Source organism: Micropterus dolomieu, linkage group LG13 (assembly GCF_021292245.1).
Source record: "Micropterus dolomieu isolate WLL.071019.BEF.003 ecotype Adirondacks linkage group LG13, ASM2129224v1, whole genome shotgun sequence".
Lineage (NCBI taxonomy): Eukaryota > Metazoa > Chordata > Actinopteri > Centrarchiformes > Centrarchidae > Micropterus > Micropterus dolomieu.
In genome coordinates this window covers 1832453-1848492 of record NC_060162.1, presented here as the reverse complement: position 1 = coordinate 1848492, position 16040 = coordinate 1832453, and the positions used below count along the sequence as shown (strand labels likewise).

Below are 16040 nucleotides of genomic sequence, written 5' to 3'. Positions count from 1 at the left end.
AAAGAATATTTGAATTGATCTGATTATTTTCACACACAATAACTTTATGTTTGGGTTCAGTGATGGATTAAGTATTCAGATCCTTTACTTAAGTAAAAGTACTAATACCACACTGTAAGAATACAAGTAAAAGTTCAAATTATTAAAACAATTAATTTATGAAACTGAAACCATGAAATGTTTTTGCTTGAAAAAAGACTTAAATGTTAAAAATTGCTGCCAATTAATTTTCTGTCAACAAACTAATTGCTTCAGCTGTACTTGAGTAAACTGTTGAGTAATGAAATATCATCTTTTAAAGAATCTTTGAATGTTTTGTGCGTAAAATGCTTAATTTGTAAAGTAACTACTAGAGCTCTAAGATAAACGTAGTGAAGTAAAAAGTACAATATTTCCCTTTGAGATGTAGTGGAGTAGAAGTAGAAAGACTCAAGTAAAGTATAGGTATCTCAACACTCACTTAACAACAGTACTTGTGTAAATGTACTTAGTTATTGCCCACCACTAGTCATTATATATTAGGGTTTTTTTACAATGAGAGTAGCAGATTAGCTAAGTGAAACTTAAAGAGGTGGTATTCTGCTTTTTCCCTCTCCTTTTTTGAGTTACCTTTGTTGTGCTTGTAAAGAGAAAAAGCCCAAAGTCCAGGCCAAAGGAAGTTCCCATCTCCCACAGAAAACTGAACTGCCTGAAAACAGCTCGTTTGTAGTCCAGCTAGTTCCCTTTCATCCCTGTGACGTCACAGGGATGAAAGCTAAATACGCCTCATTTAACGCTCGCCAAGAAAAAAAACAGCGAGCTGCAGCACACAGCTCTCCTCTCCCTTCCAAACACTAGCTACCCTCCAGGCAGTCGGTGGACATAAAGTTATTCCTGTGATGTAGAGACAGAGCTCAGTTAAAACTTTATGGATGCAGATTAATAACTCACCACTCTGAAACTCTCGCTCCAGTCCATGTTGCCAAGCTGGTCGGCAACACGTACAGCTGAACCCGAGCTGTTTACCGGCTTCTTGCCGACCCGCCCTTCTCTGCTTCTGATTGGCTAGTAGTCCTTAACTAGGAACTGAGCATGTGCAACTCCCAACAAAGATCATTTAGAGACAAGATGTATCACTCCATAGCTAAAACGAAGCCTTCAACACAGGGTGAAAAGAGGAGCTGCAGCAATGTGCAGTATGACAAAAATATGGTGTTTTTTGAAAATTAAACCATGTAAACCTGTTCTGGTACAACCTCTAAATAGGATTTTGAACCTGAAAATGAGCATAATACCTCCTCTTTAATCACAAATTATTCAACACTAAACACTTTGTATATAATCATCTTTGAGCATCCTCGTGGAATAAAGACAAGAGTTCAGCTGTAATCACCTATTTGCTTCTGTTTCAGAGGAAACCACCTCCGTCCCGTTTGTCGGCCCCTGGTACGAAGAATACGATTACGCTGATTGTACGTCTGTCACTGGAAAAACATCCTACCAACAACTTAACAAGCTTAATATGTGCTGCAGTTCTTTGTTATGATGTCTGCATGTGATTCCCACACAGTGGCCGCTAAGAAGCAAGAAGAAGAGGAGGAGAGAGCTCGAAAAGAAAAGGCAGAAAAAGGTATTTTTTTCTTTGTTTCTTTATTTATTTTTCACTGGTGACATGTTTCTGCATCACCACAAACACACACTGAAGTTTATTCTGACTCAGTCCCACACACACCGTCCTACTGCTACAAACACTCACTAGAGCACCACACGTAGATTCATCCGCCGCTGAAAGTAGTCCCCAACAGATGAATATATCCTCCATTTTGACTGATAGAAACTACAGAGAGCAGCTATTGTAGGAAATTACTGAGCCTTTTTAAATACGAAACTATATATTTGTAAGGAGTTTTTAAAATATTTACCTCTTCCAATGGGCTCGGAGCTGAGAGCCACAGACAGGAAGTTGGTTATAAGTTAGTTTGAGTCTGGACAAAATACAGCAAACACTGGACGTTTCCTTTATTCTTAATTCTTCAGCCATAGTCAAGAAACAGAGGAGGTACTAGAGGAGATAGAGGTGGGAGGAAGGATTTGCAACATCTGCTCTGTTTAGTGTCCAGTGTGGATTGTTATATAAAAGCTCAGAGACCAGCTGGCTGATGCTATGATGATATCAAGAGGCAGTGAGGAGGGTGACTGATTTGATTTGTCTTTTAAAGTCTTACACAACAGTTTGGGAATTCCAGTAAAAACTTCTCTGAAATCCTGAAACTCTTTTCTGTTCAAATGACCCTGAAGATATTACCTCACATTAAATTGACCCACACGAGGAATATATGAGAGGAAGGTGCACTGTATGAGCACATATGGAAATATTTTGTGTGGTGGTGGTTGGCGGGAGAGCACAAGGTCTATGTGAAAACATGTTTTGACACACATTGTTTTGTCATTACGCTCTGAAGCTGAGCGGCTGAGGAAGCAGTGGGAGGAGGAGGAAGAGGAGAGACTGAAGCAGATTTCAGTGCCTGCTGAGCCAAAGAGTAAGAGAAGCCCTGCTCCTTACTTTTGTTCACATGTTTCTGTAAATGCTAAAATTAAAAACAGAAACACACATGTATTCACATGTTAATCATAATCAGTCATTTTAAAACTACTACATTGTCTTCAGCTAATGTTTTACTTTGTCTTCATTCAAAAGAAATACTGCTCTTGACAGGCTTGTTATTGACTGCAGTGCTGCTCCCCAAAATGAAGCCAATGAGTGTCTTTCTGGAACACTTGTCAAACAAATCCTGTCTTAATGTTTACTTTCCCTCTCAGAGTGTCCCCCTCTGGGTTTGGAGTCTCACCGGGTGGAAGACGACCAGCTGCTGGCTTCCTCTCAGACTCACCATGGCTTCACGGCTCAGAGGGGGCGACTCAACATGCAGGTAAACATCTCAACCCATCTTTACTCGTTCCTCGCGTTCGTCAGGAAAACTGTGGAAATGGGGAGTCAAAGCAATTATGTGTTTACAAGTTTGGATGGAAAAAGAGGCCTAAGAGAAGCTGTGGTCGCCTGCAGGGCTCTGACAACGAGGATGATCTGTATGGCGGCGGGTGGTGCGCAGAGACAGAAGAGAGAGACCACTGGTTTCAGGTCGATGCCCGCCGAGAGGTGGAGTTCACCGGGGTCATCACCCAGGGAAGAAACTCAGAGCAACAGTGAGTCCTGTTTAAACTTTATTGTTCTGACACTTTATTTTTCTGTATGTCTGTTTATGTAACTATGGGAAAAGTAAAAAAAAAAGACAGAAGATAAAATGTTGGGCCTGATAAAAAACCCTATAGCAAATAAAAATTATGAGATACAAGATCATTTTGACTTTGTAAATTCCAGATTTTTGACAACCTGCATTAGTTTGTTGGCCACTTAGGGGCGGCACGAGCTGTAAACACAACATAGTAATCTGACTCTTTCATTCATCAACGCACTGGGGAAGTCCTGTAGTGTCCTTTTTGAACATTAAAAGTAGGCGCAGTATATAAATAACACAAATGTCGGAGAGAAGAAGGTGGAACCGGTGGGTCAGAAGACGTTTACCCAGTTAAGTTAGTGAGTTAAGTTAGATAAGTAACATTACTTGACTTACTAACTTAACTCACGTGAATGACTTAGTAATTTTAACCCAAACCGTGATCTTATCCTAAACCTAACCACGTAGTTTTGGTCCCTAAACCTAACCAAGTAGTTTTGGGCCCTAAACCTAACCAAGTAGTTTTGGTCCATAAACCTAAGCAAGTACATTTGGTTCCTAAACCTAACCAAGTAGTTTTGGTCCATAAACCTAAGCAAGTACATTTGGTTCCTAAACCTAACCAAGTGGTTTTGGGCCCTAAACCTAACCAAGTAGTTTTGGTCCATAAACCTAAGCAAGTGGTTTTGGTTCCTAAACCTAACCAAGTAGTTTTGGTTCATAAACCTAAGCAAGTACATTTGTTTCCTAAACCTAACCAAGTAGTTTTGGGACCTAAACCTAACCAAGTAGTTTTGGGACCTAAACCTGACCAAGTAGAGTTGGTTCCTAAACCTAAGCAAGTAGAGTTGGTTCCTAAACCTAACCAAGTAGTTTTGGTCCCTAAACCTAAGCAAGTAGAGTTGGTTCCTAAAGCTAACCAAGTAGTTTTGGTCCATAAACCTAAGCAAGTACATTTGGTTCCTAACCCTAACCAAGTGGTTTTGGGCCCTAAACCTAACCAAGTAGTTTTGGTCCATAAACCTAAGCAAGTACATTTGGTTCCTAACCCTAACCAAGTAGTTTTGGTCCCTAAACCTAAGCAAGTAGAGTTGGTTCCTAAACCTAACCAAGTAGTTTTGGTCCCTAAACCTAAGCAAGTAGAGTTGGTTCCTAAAGCTAACCAAGTAGTTTTGGTCCCTAAACCTAACCAAGTAGAGTTGGTTCCTAAAGCTAACCAAGTAGTTTTGGTCCCTAAACCTAAGCAAGTAGAGTTGGTTCCTAAAGCTAACCAAGTAGTTTTGGTCCCTAAACCTAACCAAGTAGAGTTGGTTCCTAAACCTAACCAAGTAGAGTTGGTTCCTAAACCTAACCAAGTAGTTTTGGGACCTAAACCTAACCAAGTAGTTTTGGTTCATAAACCTAAGCAAGTACATTTGTTTCCTAAACCTAACCAAGTAGTTTTTGTCCCTAAACCTAAGCAAGTAGAGTTGGTTCCTAAAGCTAACCAAGTAGTTTTGGTCCCTAAACCTAACCAAGTAGAGTTGGTTCCTAAACCTAACCAAGTAGTTTTGGGACCTAAACCTAACCAAGTAGTTTTGGTTCATAAACCTAAGCAAGTACATTTGTTTCCTAAACCTAACCAAGTAGTTTTGGGAGCTAAACCTAACCAAGTAGTTTTGGGACCTAAACCTAAGCAAGTAGAGCTGGTTCCTAACCCTAACCAAGTAGTTTTGGTCCCTAAACCTAAGCAAGTAGAGTTGGTTCCTAAACCTAACCAAGTAGTTTTGGTCCCTAAACCTAAGCAAGTAGTTTTGGGACCTAAACCTAACCAAGTAGTTTTGGTTCATAAACCTAAGCAAGTACATTTGTTTCCTAAACCTAACCAAGTAGTTTTGGGACCTAAACCTAACCAAGTAGTTTTGGTCCATAAACCTAACCAAGTGGTTTTGGTTCCTAAACCTAACCAAGTAGTTTTGGTTCATAAACCTAAGCAAGTACATTTGTTTCCTAAACCTAACCAAGTAGTTTTGGGACCTAAACCTAACCAAGTAGATTTGGTTCCTAAACCAAATTGCGATGTTTCAGAAAGTTAACCGCTAACTTTATTACGAAAGTCTAACCGGACGTTGCATTGTTATTCTTGCTAACTTGACCCCAGAGCCCTACATGTGCAAAAACGATAGGGGTACCCAGGGCGTTAAAAAGTGATGCCAAGGGGTTGTGACCAAGCATCCATATGTGACGAGTTGGGAGTTGATCAGACAATGAGAACGGGCTGGACAATAGTATATTTGCACTTCCAGCAGCTACAGAGCCACATGATCATTCATACTGAGTTGTGTTTGTGTCACCTGATGAAGGTGAGTCCAGTATTCTCTCTCTGTTAGCTCTGTGTTTGGTCTCCACCAGCTCCTGAGGGAAATATCTGGCTCTTTAGCTGCTAAATGCTCCACAATGTTCACCAGCTGCTGTCAGATTATGTCTGTCTGCTGCTGAGCAGGTTGTGTACAGTGGCTTACAGAAAAATAGAAAAAAATTCAAAGCATTATTATTTTCATTGTTTGTTATTTTAGTAATTGTTCCTCTATTTATTTATTTTTTTAATTTTACATTTGATACTGATTTTTAGTTGGTTTATATTTTTATTTTTTAACACACACAAATACACATTTTTACTTTACACGTTTTATTAACTTTGTTTAATATTTTGTTTTTTAAATTCTAATTAATATTTTCTTTTCTTTTTTTTAACACATATTCTTTTGTAATTTATTTTTAGCTTTGGCAATATTGTTGTTTTACATTCATGCCAATAAAGCTAGATTGAATTGAATTGAATTATTGAGATTTTTATTACAGAAACTGAACCAAAACAATGAGCTGAAAGATGCTAAACTGCAGAAGCTTGTGATAATTCTCTTTGGGTTTGTTGCGTTGGTGATATTAAAATATTGATTAGCGGTTTTAAAAAGTCATAATTGAGACATGCCATGAGTATTTTTTTTTTTTCCTGGTGGAAATGGGCTTCCATACAGATCAGTATAGATATGGACTGATTCATCTAATTTACTTCGTAGTGAGGATTTCGTGTCCTCCTACTTCGTGGCCTTCAGTAACGACAGTCGTGACTGGACGACGCTGCACGATGGCTACGCCGAATGGGTGAGTGGAAATTAAATAATGCAATGTTTAACATGATGACCCAGAATGATTAGAACTGAACTCGTCTGCTCTGCGTGACCCTCTCCTGCAGTTGTTCTATGGGAACGTGGATAAGGACACACCGGTGATGGGTCAGTTTGCTACGCCCGTGGTGGCGCGCTACATCCGCATCCTGCCTCAGAGCTGGAACGGCAGCCTGTGTCTCAGAATGGAGGTCCTGGCCTGTCAGCTACCCAGTCAGTATCCCAGAAAACAACTGGCCACATCTGTTGTCACATCTCCTACATGTTTCATGACCTCATGAGTCACAGAGCTTTCGCCAAACTTGGAGTTGGGTTCGCCCAACAGTGGTAATACACAAGAGTCTATTTCGCAACATGAACTTCATAACCCCAGTGTTAAAAAGTGTTAACTGTAAACTCTCAGCAGCAGAACATCGAGTTTACTTTTAAGGCTCTCCCTCACCTGGCTCCAGAATATAATTTGGATGGATCTTTTAATTCCTCTGCATAGTTTAATCTTGGGGCAGCGGTCTCCTTTCTCGGCTAAAAACTAAAGGGGACAGATGTTTTGACATCAGGGCAACCTGCCCATGGAAATTACGCTGTCAGAGTCAGTGTCTTCTTTTAAGTCTTCTTTTATAGGAAAGAATATACTACTTATTTTAATGTTATTACTTTCTTCTTTTTGTTTTGTCAGTGTGGTATTTTCTCTCTGTGTCTCTGCACTTTGTTTTGCTAACTGCTCTATACATAAAGTTTATTATTATTATTTATTTACTCTCAGCTTGTTGCTTCTTTCAGGCAGCTACCGCAGTGAGAATGACGTCACCCCGTCAGATGACTTGGACTTCAGACACCACAACTACAAGGAGATGAGACAGGTCTGTTTTCAAACCTGTGTTTTGCCTCATTAGCTGATAACTCTGCAGAGAACGACGTCACAATTGAGTTTCTTCTTGTCTTCTTCTCTTTCAGATGATGAAGGTGATAAACGAAGAGTGTCCCAACATCACCAGGATCTACAACATTGGTAAAAGCTCTCAGGGCCTGAAGATGTACGCCATGGAAATCTCCGATAACCCCGGAGCACATGAGACAGGTACTGAGTTGAACTAAACAGAAACCTCCTTTCTCTTTTCTCTTTGGTGACTTCTGCATATTTTGGATTTGTGAAGTCTGAAACTTCACATCATTTTGCTGTATGAATAAATTTTGCAAAACCTGATTCTCCATATCCTTGCCAGCTTCAGAGCGCTCTTCGGGCCAGACTTAATAAAGGTTTGCGTGAGTAAAAATGTGTGCAAACTTGATATCACCAGCAAATTAACACTTAAGCTGAACAGTGTGCACGCAGAATGACCTCTTCCAAAAGTGCAAGATAGCACCTGTTGTTCATTTAGTACTTTTGCTTTCATGAATATGTAAAATTTGGGAGTTTCATTGTTATTGTGCAATGTAATGGGAGTGTAACATGCAAATACTATTATTTACTACAGGCAATGTGATCTAACACACAATTTCATGTGTGTGCAACAGCTTCAGTAGCCTATTTAATACGTTTGAAAAGAAGGTGCAAACCGCCAAGTGTTGCGCAGAGATGGCTGCTGTTATTGTTGTGAGAAAGAAGATGTGGAGAAATTAACAATATTAGATATTATTCTATATCCAATGTATTGAAATTAAATTATTTTATTTATTTAATGAACTATATGAAGTTAAAAGGTTTTTTTTTTTGTATTTTCCTTTAGCTTTGGTAATACTGTTGTTTTAACATTCATACCAATAAAGCGTTTCGACCTGACTTCTTTATTTAGAATTTAGAAAGTTGCGCGGCGCTGCGGAGAGCCCCCAGCTGCAGCAGAGCGTAAAATTCATCCAGCCAGAGGGAAACATCACCAACTGTTCACAGCACGCCGGTCGTCATAGCGACACGACCCATTGTATGTCTCGGAGAGGGAATGTGGCGTTGGGGCGTACAGGGCCAGGAGGTCACGGAGCGACCGGGTGTGGACGGTCGGTGATTGTTCCCTCTGGCTGGATGAAGCACGATCTGCTGGCATTTCCTCTCATCTGGGTCGTTCCAGCACACTGTATCGGTTTCTGCTGGGGTTTCACAAAGCAGTTTTTCAGGTGTGCTGTCCCAAGTACTTAGTGTAATCTCAGGCAGGACGGGCAGGTACAGACGATTTCCACTGAATGAAACAAACCGAGGTTTTTACGCAGTGGCTGCTTTCCCTCCCGACTCTCCATGGCGGAAACCATTAAAACACGCAAAACACTCATTTAAATACTGACACCTCTGTTGCGTTTGCACCTGTTGTAGGCTACGCAGTAATTCTTAGTTGATAAGCCATAACAGGTGCGACAATGACACGTGCAGTATTTTAGAACGCACGCGCAATTTAGTACTCTATTCGGGGTGTTAGTAAATCAGGCCCTCGGTGTTTTTTCAAGAATCACTTTCATTCAACTTGAGAAGAGCTCCATATTGTATTCATTTTTTTCTGCTCCTGGTGGTCCTCATTGAGTCGTTACACGACTCAATGAGGACCACTAATTAAAAGGCAAGGAAAGTTTATTTGTGTAGCACATTTGAACACCAAGGCATTTCAGATTGCTCTACATAAAAATGAAAATAACAAACAAAATAAAAACAGGACAGAAAAAAATATAAGTGCAGTATAAAATATAAATTCGATTTAATAAAAGGCGGCGGCAAATAAAAGTCTTCAGCCTTGATTTAAACTCACCTGTGTTGGTGTTATAATCAGGTCACCTGTGTGTTGTTCCTTTTGCTCCGCTGTCATTAGGTGAACCTGAATTTCGGTACACAGCTGGTCTCCATGGTAACGAGGCGCTGGGTCGAGAGCTTCTTCTCCTGCTGATGCAGTTTCTGTGCAAAGAGTACAATGATGAAAACCCCAGAGTGCGTCGCCTGGTGGACGGAGTGAGAATACACCTGGTGCCTTCACTCAACCCTGACGCCTACGAGCTGGCCTACGAGATGGTACGATGGGCGTGCAACATAAATCTGAGAAACATAACCCTAATGATGTCATGGTGATATAATAAGAGTTATCTCAGCTTTGACAAATCCTGCATTACAAATTTGTGGTGGGGAGTTTGACAGATGTGGGCGTTTACAAGGCAGAGTCTGACATTACAGATGTGTTTTTGGACCTTGACCATCTTTTAAATCTGTCTCTTGCAAGTCATTTAGTGCCATGTTAAATCACTGGAGTACTGCCGGTTGTTAAATTTAAGACACTGTCCATAAATCTGTCTCTTCACATGCTATTTGTCTTCTCTATTACACACACATTAGAGGTACTGGCTAGCCGTTTTGGATACAGCTCATTGGCTAATGCAAGTCAGACAACCTAAAATGTTATCAGACATTTATTTACTGATGCTAAAATGCTACATGTGTACGTAACACCTTTAAACTGTTCTTTGAGACCCCATGTGGTGCTCTCTCTTGTCCTGCAGGGCTCAGAGATGGGGAACTGGGCGCTGGGCCACTGGAATGAAGAAGGTTATGACATCTTCCAGAATTTCCCAGACCTCAACAGCGTCTTGTGGGGAGCCGAGGACAGAGGCTGGGTCCCTCGTATAGTACCCAACCATCACATCCCCCTCCCAGAAAACTTCCTCAATGGCTCTGTGAGTTAGTTTTGTGCCACAAAGGGCCCATTTACCACTTTAATCCTACACAGTGCATTGACATGTCTCTGCTTCTTGCTCTTTTAGCTTGCTACTGAGACGAAAGCCATCATTTCCTGGATGGAGCGCAATCCATTTGTACTGGGAGCTAATCTGCAAGGAGGAGAAAAACTGGTTGCATACCCGTTTGACATGCAGCGTCCGCCAACTTCTGTAAGGCTATTTTATGAGGAAGAACCAAATAAACGTATAAATCCCCTCAGCACGTGCACTAATTTTCCTATGATCCTCCTCCTGTCAAAGTTAACCGACAGCCGGCGTTGGAGAACTAATGCTGACATGAACGAGGAGACGTGGGCTCGCATTCAGCGGCAGAACGAGGGAGCTCTGAGGGAGACGCCCGACGACACCATGTTTCGATGGTTGGCCATGTCATACGCCCACAGCCATCTGACCATGACGGAGACCTACCGAGGCTCCTGCCATGGGGACGATATCACCGGGGGACAAGGCATCACCAACAGAGCCAGCTGGAAGCCAGTGGTGGGCAGTAAGTGTTGACACAGTGGGAATCAAAGAAAGCTTAGGAGTAGAGGTACGATTAAAAGGCAATTATACTCCATAATCACTTACCCTCGTATCCCTGATGGCATCCAGGGCCGGATTAATCTGTTTGGGGGCCCAAGGGCAAAAACTTACTGTTGGGCACCTGTTGCTTTGAAGTCTCCGTCAAGTACAGTGCACACAACAAACTATAGATTGCAGCTTCATTATTTTTTACACGGAGACCAACTAGACAATGCTCTATACAATACTGAAATACTAGAAGATACTTGAAGGCGCAGTGGATAAGACGCATTCCTTTGGTGTGAGAGATCAAATCCACTGTGAGACACCATTGTGTCCCTGAGCAAGACACTTAATTCCTAGTTGTGTCAGCTAAATGAATAACTGTAAAGGAATACTGCATGGCCCCAGGTCTGTGGGTCAGTTAAAGGTTGGAGATACCCCAAATAAGAACACAGGTGTGCATGCGGTTCTGTTTGTCTGCATAAATGGATGTGTTCACCATCGTCAGTACAAACTGACAGTCTGCACATGTCCAAGTGGATCCTCACAGACCCTTGTGGTGCGGAAAGTATAATTTGGGCTTACTGAAACAGTTTTATTTAGGAATACGCACCATGTGAGCACAGTATTAACTAGAATAATTAGTTATGTTCTGAACCAGATATTTCACTTTATTTGCAATTTCTAAAAACTAATTGGCAAGCAGAGGAGGAAAGAGTACAAAAATATTCTACTTAAGTAAAAGTACAATTAGTTTGATGAACTTTTACTTAAGTACAAGTAAAGTTACTGGTATAAAATCTACTCAAGTAAAAGTAAAAAGTAGCTCATTTAAAATTTACTCAGAGAGAAAATTACTTTGTTAACCTAAAATAATTGCCATATTGCTGTTTAATATTTTCAACTTTTGCAAAATGAGATTTGACTTTATGCTGCACACAACATGAGTCTGCGAACAGCAAAAGTGAAAGGAGTTGGTCACGTGGCTGAAGGTGGAGGTGTGCAGCTTCACTGTGTCTGCTGCTCCTGACTGTTGTCTTGTTGTGTGGACGCATTTTTGACGAATGAGGGCTGTCAGCGCTAATCTCGCTTACAAACAACAAAACAACAACAAAAAAAATAAAAGTCAACACGTGTTTAGCCAGTTAAGTGCATTTAATGTAAAGCTGCAGCAGCAGGAAATGTTCAGTTTGCATTAGCAGTAACTTGTTATGGCAGAAAATTGGTTGTTACTCAATTCTTTGCTCAACCCCTCACCAGGAATATAATTTCCACGACATAACTTAATACAGTGTTTTTTCACCGTGTACACTGCATGATAGAACTGTGTCTTTTCCAGTTGAAGCCAAAGTGGTCGCGAGTTTTTCCTTGCACTTTTTTTTTACTCAGTAACGGATGTGATTGAAAATGTAGCAAAGTACAATACTTTAAACAAAACATGCTTAAGTAAAATTAAAATGACAGATTTAAAAAACTACTTCAAAAAGTACGAGTGCACAAATAAACTACTCAATTACAGTAATGTGTGTATTTGTAATTTGTTACTTTCCACCTCTGTTTGCAAGTAATCAAATTACCCAAAAACTGCTCTGGTAATCCAACCCTGGTGATATCCAAGTTAACTTATTCTACTTTTATTGTATTTTCTTCTTTTTACATTCCTCTGAGCTGCTGTGCCAAACAATTTCCACTACGGGGATTAATGAAGGAACATCTCATGTTATCCTATCCACAGAGATAGCTTTGGATTTATTTCCAGATGTTTTCAGACCTCTTTTGCCAACACCTCTGTAGCGAATCCACTTCCTGAAGTAAATGGAATTACATTTGTGGTGCTCCATGGATTGATAAATGAAAAACTCAACAGCAACATGTCTGTCAGTAAACTGGAGGCTGCAGTTTCAGGACTGCAATCCTAGGACCGGAACTGCATTTCTAGGACCCTTGTTACTTTGATACTACCTATGTTACTCTTGACAGCCCCCCGAAGACAATTACCCTTACCACAACCATCACCGAGTGTGTGCCTAAACTTAAGTTATTGAATATATGCCTCACGGCCGACGTGCTAGTGGACAGGGTTAACCTCCTTCGTGTTGATGTGCATTACAGCCACCGCTCCACTAGATGGCGCTGTCGCAAAACAATTACGGTCCTAGAACTGCAGTCCCAGGATTGCTGGGGTCCTGAAACTGCAGCCTCTGGTACTGCAGCTACATAATATTGGATATCTCAGTGGTGGATAGTAGCTGGACAGACAGCTCGACACCACTAGGTGTAAATAGTGGTGTGAAGTGATCCTTTATGAAACCCTCCTCTGAAGCTCTCTGTCACCCTCTTCCACAGGTATGAATGACTTCAGCTACCTACACACCAACTGCTTTGAGCTGTCCGTTTTCTTGGGCTGTGACAAGTTTCCCCATGAAAGTGAACTGCCTCTTGAGTGGGAGAACAACCGCGAGGCTCTGTTGTCCTTCATTGAACAAGTGAGTACAGGACTGTGAAGTATGAGTTGGACCATTCACCCAAAACCTTTTGAGCATCCAAGTCATCCCCCGGCAGACCTGAGAGGTTCTGTGGAAAGTTATGGGGTAGGCTTAGAAAAATATTGGTCGTGATGGATTCCAGTGGTGGCAGCCTCCATTGGCACTTTGAAGGTTTTTGCCTAGTTGTGGGCCCCTATTGAGGGATTCCCACCCCAGGACAGTTGCCCACTTTCCAGGATGGTAGTCCAGTCATGGGGATAGCATGACATCGGTGAAGGACGGAACTATGACCTCTTTTCAGAGGCTAAAGTAATACTCTAATGGTACAATGCAAATTTAATCCTCACAACGCTCTCCTCGTGCGGGTTTTATCGCTGGACAACTGCCAAGTGTTCACACACAATGCGATAAGCAAATAAACTCAACCCGCGATTACCACAGCTGTATGAACCCAAAGTAAACATTTAGCTGTGATTTAAGTGCAATAAGCGGATCAAACTGATGCCGAAATAACTAGAATATGATGCAGATCTGTTAGACATGTGAATTCATGCTTTGTCAGGTCTGTCAGCAAGACAACAACTTTTTAAATGTTTGTTTTCTGAATGGAGTTCGGATCAATCAGGGCTGTGCTATGCTAACTTGTTCACTGTAAAGTACGACAGCTGGAGTAAAGTTACAGAGACATATTTTCTGAACTCATCAGGTAGTTCAACTTCCTTGCTTTGTTTTCTCCAAGCAATGTCCAGTTTTGTCCGTTTTATATAGATATGGAGTAGTAGTCCAACAGAGCTCTGGGAGCCAACCAGTGGAGCCGGAAATGCACGGAAGCTAGCTGCTGAGAAGTGCAAGTGAAAATAAATCAAAGCTGTATTCCCAAAAACTAATAATTGCAGAGTAGAAGGACGTAACGGCTCCATCACCCAGATCCCCATACTCATCATGCCCAATGACGGTACAGACATGTTCAGGGTAAACGGCGTAGTTATCAGAGCATAATCCAGAACGACTACGGGTCTTAATTTGTCCCAAAGCTGCAGCGCTGCTCTGCTCTCCTACACTTCCCCGTACTTTAGCAGCTCTCCGTTGGCCAGAGGCATGTCGTTACCCCGCTCTGCCTGGTCCTCTCCAAACAACGCTCTGAAGCCGTCGGTCACCGCTGATAGGCTTTCGCAACATCACGTGTTATGCAAATTTCTCACTCAAGTTGAACTCCAGCGAACGCAGCAACAAATGCATCTTCCGCACAGCCCGGAGCGAATTTGCAGGACTGTGACTCTTTGCATTGACTTTGTGCTTTCAGTGTGAACACAGACAGAAAAATGCCCATTCATCATTCATTTCAATGGGCCGACTGAGTTGATGCAGCAGGTGTGTCAACCCCCCCGCCCCTTATGGTGTCAGTAAAGTCTTGTCTGTAGCTATTGTGTCCAATTGAAATACTGTGGTTGGAACTGGCTCTGGGATTTTAGGCATGACATGCTGTTTCCTGCGCAGGTTAATCGAGGGATAAAGGGTCTAGTGAGAGATGTGGAGGGAAATCCGCTGCCTAACGCCACCATATCTGTGGAGGGAATACGTCATGATGTCAGAACCGGTATGTTGGCTGGAACCACAAAGATACTTTGCATGATAATTATATTTTAGATAACAACGCTGAAATGACCTCCCTAATATTTCTGCCTCACACTTTAGCTGTAGGCGGTGATTACTGGCGGCTGTTGAATCCTGGAGAGTACAGGGTGACCGCCAAAGCTGACGGCTACACCCCTCAGACTAGACTGTGCATGGTGGGCTACGACTCTGGGGCCACTTCATGCAGCTTCACCTTAGCCAAATCCAACTGGGACCGCATCAAACAAATCATGGTGCTCCACGGCAAGAGGCCCATTCGACTCGTCACCAAAGCAAACGTTGTGAAAACGACCACGGCCAGCACAGTGGAAGTCACCAGCACCGCTGCAAGCAGTCGAGCCAAATCCCAGAACGCAGTGCGACACAGGCGGCTGCGACTCATGCGTATGCGCAGGATGCATTTGCGCAGGATCCGTGGCCGGAGATTACGAGGCTATCGTACCACCACTCCTGCAACAACCACCACAACAACAACCACGACAACCACCACCACCACCACGACAACAACACCTGAAACAGAGGAAACAACCTCCTGGTACGACTCCTGGTTTCCTATGGACAGTTTGACTGACAATCCGTTCGACAGCTTCATCTTTGACTCAGGGCCGACACAGGACTATCCTTTTATTTACACTATTGATTGATTACCATGTTCAGTACAGCTGTGCCATACAAAGACCTTACTAACCACGTCAGTTTGCTGCAACATCACAGCTTTAAACACATTATTTAGTGAGTGGAGACGAATATCCACAAGATAAATATGATCTGGAATAGAAAGCTTCTGCTGAGCAGAGACCATGCACCCCAAGTTTCAACAATATACAGCATGTCACAATAAAAGCAGGACATGATTAGTTACTTCTCCTCCATTTACTCACATAACAGCTTTACAGTGCGACAGCTGGCCTCAGACTGATTTCATGTACTGCTGAATGCATTTGATTAAAATGAAGTTATTTTCTAAACTGACCTAGTCTGTGTGTTATTTTATTGTTTCAGTGTCTTTAACTTAAGAGAAATTTGCAACCCAACAAAACCACAAACAAATAAGCAGGACTGGAAGAAAAGGTGAAGAAAGAATGAGAAAATGAAATTGAGGATGAGCGGTTCTGACTAAATGAATGATATTCAAGCTATAAATGCTGTATTTTTAGAATTGTGATTATAGTGTTGTCATTATATGCACATAAGCACTGAGTTTAAATCCCTTACAAACCTGCCTGAGCAGTTGAACTCTATTCAAACCATGGAGAGTTAATGAACCGTATTCAGAGACTGCAGGAAATGTGGTTCAGACCTTCTTGTTCCCCTCAGGATGAACA

General features: G+C 41.8%; 1 protein-coding gene and 1 long non-coding RNA gene across 2 annotated transcripts in view; one reads left to right on the top strand and one right to left on the bottom strand.

Moving 5' to 3' along the window:
* The window catches only part of aebp1a (AE binding protein 1a), a 25899-nt gene extending 10216 nt beyond the window's left edge, over positions 1 to 15683 (top strand). Inside the window, exons 5-20 of the mRNA XM_046066966.1 lie at positions 1392 to 1451; positions 1550 to 1609; positions 2442 to 2519; positions 2800 to 2909; positions 3044 to 3183; positions 6275 to 6359; positions 6451 to 6595; positions 7163 to 7242; positions 7337 to 7460; positions 9172 to 9368; positions 9851 to 10024; positions 10112 to 10237; positions 10328 to 10574; positions 12941 to 13080; positions 14578 to 14677; positions 14776 to 15683. Coding sequence (XP_045922922.1) covers positions 1392 to 1451; positions 1550 to 1609; positions 2442 to 2519; positions 2800 to 2909; positions 3044 to 3183; positions 6275 to 6359; positions 6451 to 6595; positions 7163 to 7242; positions 7337 to 7460; positions 9172 to 9368; positions 9851 to 10024; positions 10112 to 10237; positions 10328 to 10574; positions 12941 to 13080; positions 14578 to 14677; positions 14776 to 15359 — 2450 coding nt within the window. The 3' untranslated portion in view covers positions 15360 to 15683. The remainder of the gene's footprint in view (positions 1 to 1391; positions 1452 to 1549; positions 1610 to 2441; positions 2520 to 2799; positions 2910 to 3043; positions 3184 to 6274; positions 6360 to 6450; positions 6596 to 7162; positions 7243 to 7336; positions 7461 to 9171; positions 9369 to 9850; positions 10025 to 10111; positions 10238 to 10327; positions 10575 to 12940; positions 13081 to 14577; positions 14678 to 14775) is intronic.
* On the bottom strand, positions 2643 to 9278 carry LOC123981808. The gene is made up of 2 exons (XR_006827829.1): positions 9112 to 9278; positions 2643 to 2958 (listed from the first exon to the last, which is right to left on the bottom strand). It is a non-coding gene; the product is annotated as an uncharacterized LOC123981808 (long non-coding RNA).
* Positions 15684 to 16040: the final 357 nt, after the last annotated feature.